The following is an 11490-nucleotide window of genomic DNA, read 5'->3' on the forward strand; positions in this document are numbered from 1 at the left end:
AATGTAAGAAATGATAATTCAATGTTGAAGTGCAGACATTCATTGTATCAGGCCCCGTACCCATGCCCCAAGGGAGTCTAAAAATGTAGACAGCTCTGTTGATCCGTGAGTGTGTGGGAATTATGCAGGTCTTTTGCAGGTCTGTTGTAAAGCTAACGGGGCTTAATTACACATCCAAGACCAATCCTCCCTAAAGTACATTACATGATGGAACAGAGCTAGTTCATAACAATATGATCAGGGGTCTGGAAACAAAGCCCTATGAAGAGAGACTGAAAGAACTGGGCATGTTTAGCCTGGAGAAGAGAAGATTGAGGGGAGACATGATAGCACTCTTCAAATACTTGAAAGGTTGTCACACAGAGGAGGGCCAGGATCTCTTCTTGATCCTCCCAGAGCGCAGGACACGGAATAACGGGCTCAAGTTAAAGGAAGCCAGATTCCAGCTAGACATCAGGAAAAACTTCCTGTTAGAGAAGTACGACACTGGAACCTATGACCTATGGAAGTAGTGGGCTCTCCCACACTGGAGGCCTCCAAGAGGCAGCTGGACAACCACCTGTCAGGTATGCTTGAAGGTGGATTCCTGCATTGAGCAGGGGGTTGGACTCGATGGCCTTAGTGGCCCCTTCCAACTCTACTGTTCTATGATTCTATGCTGTTGCTGGGAAAATAGATCCCTTCAATCAGACTTCCACTACTGTGAGGATTTCAGCTAAGCTCAGAAGGAACAGGGATGCTGGGGAGAGGTGGCAGATGACCTCAGCCTCCTTGGTAATGAAGAAGTCCCGGGCCAATGTCCCTGCAAGCGCTGCTGCCATTGCTGCTAACTTTCTAATGATGATCACAGGAAACAGCTTTCTACTCCTGCATCAGACCATTGGGTCCCTCGAACTCAGTGTTGTCCGGGGTCTCGGAGGGGATGCTAGTGCCCACCTCCTCATCCTCTTGCCCAGCACTGCGTATTTTTACACCCTCTCAGCCACATCACCCATCTATCGCAGACTCAGCAGAGGTGGTAATGAAACCTGAAACGGAATTCAAAGTTTAGACAGGATTTCGGAATCAAATAAGCCCCTAGCTCAACAGAATAAAATGTGATTGTATTAAAACATCCGTGGCATTTCGGGCTCTGGTGCATCTCCAGAGGGCAGCCAAGGAGAGAAGAGGGCGAGAGCGCAGAGGCACACCCACGCACCCACCCACGCACCCACCCACACAGTTCTGCTGCTGACATCCAGATTGTAATGATGAAAGGCACCCGGAGTGCGCTTCATCGATACCAGAGGTGGTAGTGGAAACTGGGAGGAGCCATTTTCTCAAGGCTTGTTTTGCTTTACTAAGAGAGAAAGAAAATGTGTGAAGTTTCTATTTTGCCATCATCACCATCATTATGGTTTTATACTGTTGTTTTATACTTTGAATGTTTTTAAATTTTGTGAACTGCCCAGAGAGCTCTGGCTATTGAGCGGTATAGAAATGTAACAAATCAATCAATCGATAAATCACACCTTTATAAAAAGCACACCACCCCCTTAAAAGCCAGATCTGTGCAAACTTTTTCCTAATCTTTATTTTTCATCCCCCATAAATAAGTTTTGAAAACATCAGGTATACCTTAGAAGGAAACTGCTCCAGGGTTCCAAGTCATGACGCAATCATGCCGTATTTCAGTCACCAAAATTCGGCAAGTAAATATCCGACTACGAAAACCCACCGACGGGCAAGATGGGTGCCAACCCTGGAATTGTCTTGGCGTCGGCTGAAACCACCTTTGGTTCACCCTGGCATTTTAACCGGCTGATATCTGTTGGTTTAATTGTACTGGTGGACTTATCTAACTTATTCTGAATAAAACCAGTGTTTTATTCCTTCATTTTTTAAAAAAACAAAGGAATTTTATTAATTTTTATTTAAATAAATAAAGGAATATCCAGATGTCCTTTTATTTTATGTTACCTTGCCGTGACTACATTTCTGGTGAGACGTGGTTTGCTTGCTGATTCATTGATCATGGAGACAAGGGAAGATATAGCTACCTTTGGGGACAACTCTATCCGCTTCTCTATCCATTTGGAGGACTGGAAATTTTCCTGTGGCTTGAAAAAAAAATTATTATTATTATTATTATTATTATTATTATTTATTTATTTATTTATTTATATAGCACCATCAATGTACATGGTGCTGTACAGAGTAAAACAGTAAATAGCAAGACCCTGCCGCATAGGCTTCTGTTCATACAGATATTTTAGGGGTGAATTACTCCAAGGCGCTGAAGTGGTGGTAAAGCCCTTGTAACGATGGGCACCGGCCCACTCCGCATTTCTGTTGCTTCCTGCCAACATGCAATGGCTGAAAGGATCACAAAAGTCAGTAAATGTTGTGGCTTTCTCTTTTCTTGTATTCTCAGCCTACAAGTACACAGAAAACCAAACAGCGAAGGGAACCCACAAAGCTAAACAAGGATTTGTCCCATACCGTCTACACTGCTGTGCATCTTCCGAAACCGGTAGGGAAAGAACTACATTCTGTTCAGTCTACATTAGAAAAATGAAGCTTGAGACGTGGAATAATTGAGCTGGAAAACTGTGGGATTGTGACTCAATCCTTTTATCCCACCATCACCTGGCTTTATTTACAGAACATTATGGGTGGGTAGATGATGCCATCTTCTACTTGTCACCCCCTTGTGTTTTCCCACAACTTCTATCTTTTTTCCCTTAAGGAAGAAAAGAAGGAATAACAGCATGATGCTTTCTGTTAGCGCTAGGAGCCCACCGTCTGTAAACACACACACACACACACACACACACACACCAGAATTCCTGCCTAATTTCTGCTATGATGTCAGATCAGATGAGTTCAGAATTTAAAGACGCAGGAAAGGACAGGAAGTACAGGTGCCCCCCACCCCGCTTCCTGTCCCACATGAAAGCCCCCTGAAAAAAATGTCATCGCAAAATCCCCCAAGAAACTTGGGTGCTTTCTGCAAACTTCATATAATTGTTTCTGAGATGATTAAACTGTGTCTAGAAATCAAACTCTGGATTCCGCTGATTAAAGTAAATGCACAGGAATCTTCCCCAAAGTCTTCCAAATAGAATTCCTCCCGCCTTGATCTAAACAAACAAGCAAACAAAACCACAGTATGTTAAAAGAAAAAAGGGGGGAAGGAGGGGGGGGTGAGGAGGTCAGCTGCCACAGATTGGACCAGGTCTACTTTCTTATAATGTCAGAGCATTTTAGTCATAAAAAGTCCCTTTTTGCACAGACTCGCTAGATGTGTCATTTATGCTCACCTGGCACCAACGCTGCTATCTTTCCGGCACCAGGTTCAGATTTTCCTCTTTGCCCAGGCATATGGCGGAACATCTTAATCACCCACATGTATAGGTTTTTTTTAACGGTTTTTAATGCTTTATGTGTGTATGTTCTGTGTTTTAGAATTTTAAATTTTGTATACTCATTTTTATCTTAATTTTAGAATTTCTGTAACCGCCCAGAGAGCCCTGGCTATGGGAGCGGTATATAAGTGCAGTAAATAAATAAATAAATAAATACTGCGGAGGGAAAGCACTTCAGGGTTGTTTGGGACACACGACCTCGTGGACACCCTGCAGCCTCCTCCAATAAAACGTGCATTTTCTGACAGCCATCTTAGCACTTATTTTTCCTTAAATGTGGCTCCTGCACACTTCAGCTGCAGCGTGCCCCATTTGCCCAAATTAAACCCTGCATGTTGGGCATTCCTGGGTGTGTGTTTGTGCCCTGCTGTGCCTGGCCGGGAGAGAGGGCTTGAGAGAAAAATAGCCCGCTAGGTCTACTCAGGTGTAAGGAGCAGAGGCGAGAAAGTGAGCCAGAAGGTTGGCAAAGGGGCACCCTAAGGAGCTGCCGTTCTGCCGTCGCCTTTTCCCCACTGAGAAAAGGGTGGGAAAGAGCCCAGTGGGGACCAAGCCTCTCTCACACCTGGCGGGACTCCGCCCAACCCAGCCCCAATTAGGGTGGATTGAAGTGCAGCGGGACCTGTGAAAGCTCTTGGTTTGGGAGGGGTGCAGTCCGCTTTTTTCAACTTCGTGCGCCGCTGACGGACCAAATCTGATTTCAGGAAAAAAAACTGAGAAAAGCGAAAGCCATTCTCAATGTGTCCCTGTGAAGATCCCCCTACCGCCCCAGTCTCTCTTTTATATGGGAACTGACAGCTGAGCTTGTGGAAGGCCTCGTCCTTCCCAGACTGACCGCTTTTCTGGCTTCTCTTTCCCAGAATTCTTTGGAAACAGATGATGAGAAGATGCAGAAGGAAGGACAGGGAGGAGCCATGAAGGACAGCGACAAAACCGTTTACTCAGAGATCAAGTTGCAAGAGGCACGTGGCCTTTAAAGCATCTATTCCTTTGCGCTTGGTAGTGGTGGGTGCAGCGCGCAAGGGAGTGCGTCCACCGGCCCATTTAAAGGCCCCCTTGATACCATTCGAGGCTTACGTGGTAGTGGACAGGGAAGGCGTGAGTAGAAGCCCCAGGTGCCACATTCCGCTTCCTGCAGGAATCCAGATTTTGTCTGTGTGCGTACACCACAGCAGCGCAGAATGTGGTCTTGGCTGCTACATCCAGCCTCCTACGGTCCCAGAGATGTGCTTGCCAAGTGATCAGGCTCAGATGCCTCTCAGGAGAGGAAGACAACCCTAGTCCTATGCAGGCATTTGCCTGCTGATGTGTCGGGCCCATGCATGTAGGGGTGTGCAGGTATGCACATAAACCCTGTCCTCAGCATCCCTGAATGCCCAGCTTCCGGTTCGTGCGTTGAGCCCAGTATTCAGTCAGACCTTCACGTGCAGAGTACAAAGGTCTGAAGAAGGCTCTGTAAATGTGTTCAGCTGAACGTGTTTACACTGTTCCCATAGTCGTAAAGCCCAGTAAGGGAGGGTTTTTAATCACAGGAACTCTGTAAGCAGGTTCATAGAATCATAGAATAGCAGAGTTGGAAGGGGCCTACAAGGCCATCGAGTCCAACCCCCTGCTCAATGCAGGAATCCACCCTAAAGCATCCCTGACAGATGGTTGTCCAGCTGCCTCTTGAAGGCCTCTAGTGTGGGAGAGGCCACAACCTCACCAGGCAACTGATTCCATTGTCGTACTGCTCTAACAGTCAGGAAGTTTTTCCTGATGTCCAGCTGGAATCTGGCTTCCTTTAACTTGAGCCCGTTATTCCATGTCCTGCACTCTGGGAGAATCGAGAAGAGATCCTGGCCCTCCTCCGTGTGACAACCTGTTAAGTATTTGAAGAGTGCTATCATGTCTCCCCTCAATCTTTTCTTCTCCAGGCGAAACCTTTCAGTCTCTCTTCATAGGGCTTTGTTTCCAGACCCCTGATCATCCTGGTTGCCCTCCTCTGAACACTGCTGAATGCATTTGCAGAACTCTCTTCAGACCTGGTTCTAGGCTTGTGGGAACGGTGGGGGCAGGGCTTACATCTGCACCCACAGTCCTACATGCGAGGAAGTGAATGTCTGCATAGGGCTACTGCTGAGCAAGTTTCCCCATGTCAGATGCAAGGCTTTTGTGCAATTCAGGGCACCTTGCCCGTCTCGTGACCAAAAAAAAACCCTCAGAATAAGTTGTGTAAAGTGGTAAAAATTACATTATGCAGCGCAAGAGAAGTCATGCAAACATCCTCAAGTTGCCAAACTATATACCGATTGCATAATTCTCTCTTTCCCCCCGACCCAGGATGTATGATTAAACAACCACGGTGGGTGGTTTGGGGGCACGCAGGGGCCAGCGGCCAGATGAGCTCTTGACCGCTTGGCTCCTTCCACTTTGATAAACAACTAGTTTCTGGGTTGTTCTCTGTGATGTGCAAACTGGAAAAACTGGGTTGTTGATGGAGAAACATCGCAGAGTTTTTACCCAAGAACAAACCACGGGTCAACAACCCAGAGTTCTAGGTTTGCATGTTACAGGGGACAACCCAGAGATAGGGTGTGCCTGGGTTGCTTAGCAAAGCAGAAGTGGCTGAGCAGTTGGGAGCTGACATGCACTCGTGCGCCCGTGCCCTTCCAGACAACCCACAGTTAGCAGACTGCGGGTTGATGAACATCCAAACTGCTCCTGCATGCAGCCCCAGTTATCTTCGAGGATAGCCTTAGAAAGACAATACATCGCAGAAGGCATTCTTGTAGCTTTTACTGAGCTGGAAGTATTAACTCCTGGGCTTTCCCAGCAGTTAATACCAGGAGCCTTCATGAACTGCAAGGTTTATTATGTGTATGTGTGATGAGCACATACTGGGAATACTGGGTACAGTTCTGGTTGTCTCAAAAAAGAGTTCTCCAAGCTGGGGAAGGTGCAGAAAAGGGGAGCCCTCAAAATGATCAGGGGGCTGAAGCACTTCCCCACGAAGAAAGGCGAAAGCATCTGGGGCTTGTTAGAAGACGAGTCAGGAGGGGGCATGATCGAAGTCCATAAGCTCATGCAGAGCGTGGCAAAATGGACAGAAAGACATTTTCCATTCCCTCCTGAAACAACAGAACTCAGGATTATGCAGTAATGGAGCGACGGTATTTTCAAAGCAGACAAAAGAAGGTTCTTCTTCACACGCCACACAACTGATTTATGGAATTCACTGCCACAAATTCACTGCCGAATGTCGTCAAGGCCGCCGGCCACGGACCAAACACACGTGGGTTGTTGCTGCTTTGATTTTGAGAGAGCAGCTGTGGAGCCCAACCTGATTTCCATGGCCCCAACCTGACAACACTGCAGTCTCTCTTCCAATGCAAATAGTCGCTCCCGTGTCGGTGCGGGACTTGGAGATGGACCATGGCATGGGTAAAGGGTTTAAAGCCCCCGTCCTCCGGGCCACAGACCTGATCCAGGTCAGCACCCGCCCAGCGCCTGCGGTTTACTTCAAAACAAGAATAGAAAAAAGGCCCACAGTTGCCCCTTCTGTGAATAACCTGTTTTGGCTCAAAGTCTTAAGATGCCTTTATAAGGGGAATGGGATCATTGTGGTGTGGAGGAGGTGAGGGTCTGCCTGTGGCTGCATAGGACCCATAGCCAGAGGGTCCCTAATATCTATTTATTTATTTATTACATTTTTACACCGCCCAATAGCCGAAGCTCTCTGGGCCGTTCACAAAAATTAAAACCATAATAAAACAACCAACAGGTTAAAAGCACAAATACAAAATACAGTATAAAAAGCACAACCAGGATAAAACTACGCAGCAGAAATTGATATAAGATTAAAATACAGAGTTAGAACAGTAAAATTTAAATTTATGTTAAAATTAAATGTTAAAATACTGAGAGAATAAAAAGGTCTTCAGTTGGGGATGAAAAGAGTACAGTGTAGGCGCCAGGCGGACCTCTCTGGGGAGCTCATTCCACAACCGGGGTGCCACAGCGGAGAAAGCCCTCCTCCTAGTAGCCACCTGCCTCACTTCCTTTGGCAGGGCCTCATGGAGAAGGGCCCCTGTGGATGATCTTAAGGTCTGGGTAGGTACATACGGGAGGAAGCATTCCTTCAAATAACCTGGCCCCAAACCGTTTAGGGCTTTGAATGTCAATACCAGCACTTTGAATCGGGCCCGGACCTGGACTGGCAGTCAATGAAGTTGTAAAAGGACTGGCGTGATGTGATCTCGCCAGCCAGTCCCTGTTAGTAAATGGGCTGCCCTGTTTTGTACCAGCTGAAGCTTCCGGACCATTTTCAAAGGCAGCCCCACGTATAACGCATTGCAGTAATCCAAACGAGAGGTTATCAGAGCATGGATTACTGTAGCTAGGCTATCTCTGTCCAGATAAGGGCGCAGTTGGTATATCAACCTAAGCTGATAATAGCCACTGAATACCACTGAATGCCAGATGCTGAGGGGCTGGGGGGTATTTTTCAGAATGACCTAGCTGGCAATTGTGCAAAAGAGGCTGCTGTAGCAGTCAGAGCATTTCTCTCTTCCAGAAGTGAGTCTTCTCTTACGTCGTTGAAGTTGGTCCTATGCAAACTGGCCCTCGTTCCTGTTTCTGGACAGACACACAGACGGACCTTCTTAACAACCTGCTTTCTTTTGCAGAACGAAGATGAGCACATCAAGACAGTCTATGAAACGGTGAACTGCCCAAAACTTCCCAAAGCTCAAGAATACAATGACATTATTTAGCGGCGCCCTGGACCACGAAAGGATGGACGACAATGCCTGAGGAGCACGAAAACCCAATGTTCGCTCCTTCTGCCAAAACAGAGCAGGAGAGGCGCTTGCAGCTATTGAGACCTGCAGTTCTCCCTCCCAAAGACATGCAACAAGCGTTCAGGTACTCTTCCACTCCAGGTGGTCCCAATCTGGGCGGGGAGGACGCCAGATGTTAGTAGCCATGAAATGCTGCTTTTCCACGAGATGCTTCCACACAGCTGGGCGCTGCATCTGAATGGCGCAACCACATAGCTGGGGCTGATCCTGTGAGCACGTGGCCATGAAATGGGCACCTTCCCGGGAGACGACCAGCCCGCGTGCTTGCAACGTTCAGACGCAGCCCTCACCCGTGTGCTGCGCTGGATTGCCTCACAGAGAAACAGGCTGCGTCTGGTCACAGCCACGTCTGGAGAGTGGAGGCAAAATCTGCCCTTGAGATAGCCCTGGGGGCTGTTGTCCTTCATCCTCGCGTGCTCAGTCCGCACAAACATTTTCCAGATTTCCCCCCCCCCCCTTGCGATGAGAACAACCCTAGCGGATCACTTGAGCTTTATCACACCAGTGTTATACTGTGCAATCACTGTGAATTACGTGCAAAGGACTCCGAAGTTTTCCAGCTTATAATCTGCTTTGATTGTGAAGTACTCCCATGCACCCTGCTTTAATTGTGCTTCAAAGGCAAAAGCCTCGCCGTATTTTGCTACTAGTTTTCGAGCGTATCATTTGTTGTTTTCCGAGTGGCCACTGGGGTGCAGGAGCAGGATTTGAAGAAAAATTAAACAAATGCTTACGTCTGCGTAAGCTTTAAAGATAAAGACATCAAAATTGGCACAGTAATAGTTATTAAGGAGAGCTTTAAGCATACCAAATTTGAATCGGATTGGATCATCCGTTGATTTTTTATGATTTTTTTTACCTTTCTCCCCTTAAACCCATTTCCTGGTATGCAAAGGATCTAGCCACCTAGTAGCAACAACAATAACGGTGACAGCTTTGCGCTCTAGGTGGTAATTCGAGGGAAACAGGTACATGGGATGAAGTTCCCTATCGATGGAGCACATTCATTCAAGACCCACATCACCAAACCCTTGGAAAAGATCTAAAGGTGGGATGAACGAGGCGGAGATTTAAGCAAACAACACAATTCCACGGGTGTTCCCCTCCCCACAGTTGCAAATAGCGGTGCAGGTCCAGGAGGGAGGGCTAACCCACTGGAGCAAATCTCAGCTCGTGGAGGAGGGTGGGGAGCGATTTTCATCAGCACTGTAGCAAGGGAGAAAAGGTAAAACTCCCCGCTCAGCCCCATAACCAGCAGCCCCAAGCCAAATCCTTCAGGTGCTATTTGAAGTCAGAACCATATTCATAGAATATGAGCATCACGTGCGCAGTTTGGAGACAGACAGAACTCATCAGGTCAAAACTAGGAACATGAGAAATTTGCCCCGTGAGTCTCATTGACGCCGCTGCCTTCCTGCAGACCGTCGTCATGCGCTGTTTTGATGTGATGCTATACTACTTCCATCACATGCTCCGAGCACTGAACCACAAAGGCAGCTGAACCATAACAGCAGCGGCACCGTAAGAGCAAGTGTGCGGCATTCACAAGGCAGAACTGAACCATTGCCTATGCACTCTGCTCTCTGCACTTGGTGTCAGCGCACACTTGCACATCACGTCACGCTTGCACGTCCAGCCTCTGCTTTTCCCTCCAAGGATCCTCTTGGATCCGAAATCTTACTACTTGTTCAGCAGGATCTGTATTCACAACAGGCAATTAACGCGTTTTGCACTGGAAATAGAAATGCTCAGAGCAGGTGCTCTTATCTTGGAACCGCTTGGAAGAATTCACCCAGTCATACTTAGCTTCCTCTGCCATTTCTCCGGAACTAAAATAGCGAGTCTGTTACATGGATTTTATACTGTGTTGTGTGTTTTTTTGCCACCCTTCCCCAACCCGGTGCTATCCAGATATGTTAATTTTACTAAAATACTGTAAAAATAATAATAATCCAGATTCATCACAAACGGTCGAACAAGACTTTAGCCAGGTAGGTACCGCAAAAGCAATGAAATGCTGCCAAGTAACCAAATGAGTGTTTGTGATGGCTTTCATTTGTCTCTATACCTTTTGAAGACCTTACAGTAAAAAACAAATTTTTGTATACTTTTAATGTTTACTATTTTTAATTGTTGTAAACCGCCCAGAGAGCTTCGGCTGGGGGGCGGTATATAAATGTAATAAAATAAATAAATAAATACTCCTCCAGCCCTATAATTAGAGTAAAGAGGGCACCTGGGACAGCAGGTGCTGGAGGGTGGGGCCAGGCGGCCTGCCCTGCATCCCCTAAGCTATTGTGCTGCCCGCCGGGGCCATGAAGGAACTTTGCCCGGGGCCACTCCTGATTCAGCTGTCAGCCCAGTCTCTACACGTGCTTGCGAGCAGTGGCTGTTTGGAATACCTTTTCCATGGGCTTCCTTTGAATATTTGGACTCATACCGTATATTGTGGGGAGTGACATCTGATTTCGTTTAATTTTTGGAACTTTTAAGTCAGCCCCGGGAGAAAATTACCCACGGTACTAATCAGCTTGGCAAACTGGCCATTGAGGAAGACCAAGGGTCGAAACGCATCTGGCCAAATGGATCAAGTTTACTGAGCGCTTTCTGCCCAGCATTCTGATTGTCTTGTTGTATTATTGTACTTGTGAAATGCTCTGTGTATGTTGTTTTTAACATTATATTTTATTATATAAAATTGCATTTTTTTTACCTGTTTCCTTAACTTTCTTGTTTTCATTTATACTGTGTTAGGTTAAGGTTATCACCTCTTTGCTGCAGGTGTTAGAGCAGAAAGACAATGGAACCATGACCCAGGGAGGTGGTGGGCTCTCCCACACAAGAGGCAGCTGGACAGCCACCTGTCAGGGATGCTTTAGGGTGGATCCCTGCATTGAGCAGGGGGTTGGACTCGATGGCCTTGTAGGCCCCTTCCAACTTATTCTGCGATTCTATGATGCGACACCCTGGCTTAAGGTGGAGAGCTGGCATCATGTTACAGCATGGGTAAGGCCGGACTCCGCCTTGCATGCAGCTCTGTGCAACGGTCTGCATGGAAGCGCAGGCGCTCATCGTGACGGTCCTCAGAGCCACCCCCTCCCTCAAGAAGCACCCCAAAACGCAGGCAGCTGTGTGGATCCAGACCAGTGCTTGGAGTTTTCATCAGCACTAGGAGCAGGTCTGTTGGGTCTGTCTTATTTATTCCATTCCTACACCACCAGCTCATAGCTGAAGCTCTCTGGGCA

At 47.2% G+C, this 11490-nt stretch overlaps 1 protein-coding gene across 3 annotated transcripts in view; it reads left to right on the top strand.

The window, feature by feature from the left end:
- The window catches only part of LOC134412184 (SLAM family member 5-like), a 42915-nt gene extending 31952 nt beyond the window's left edge, over positions 1–10963 (top strand). For all 3 annotated transcript variants that reach the window (XM_063146016.1, XM_063146017.1, XM_063146018.1), the window contains 3 exons: positions 2414–2512; positions 4265–4366; positions 8072–10963. In XM_063146016.1, the coding sequence (XP_063002086.1) occupies positions 2414–2512; positions 4265–4366; positions 8072–8158 (288 nt within the window). In that variant the 3' untranslated portion in view covers positions 8159–10963. The remainder of the gene's footprint in view (positions 1–2413; positions 2513–4264; positions 4367–8071) is intronic.
- Positions 10964–11490: the final 527 nt, after the last annotated feature.

Source organism: Elgaria multicarinata, chromosome 21, assembly GCF_023053635.1.
Source record: "Elgaria multicarinata webbii isolate HBS135686 ecotype San Diego chromosome 21, rElgMul1.1.pri, whole genome shotgun sequence".
Classification (NCBI taxonomy): domain Eukaryota; kingdom Metazoa; phylum Chordata; class Lepidosauria; order Squamata; family Anguidae; genus Elgaria; species Elgaria multicarinata.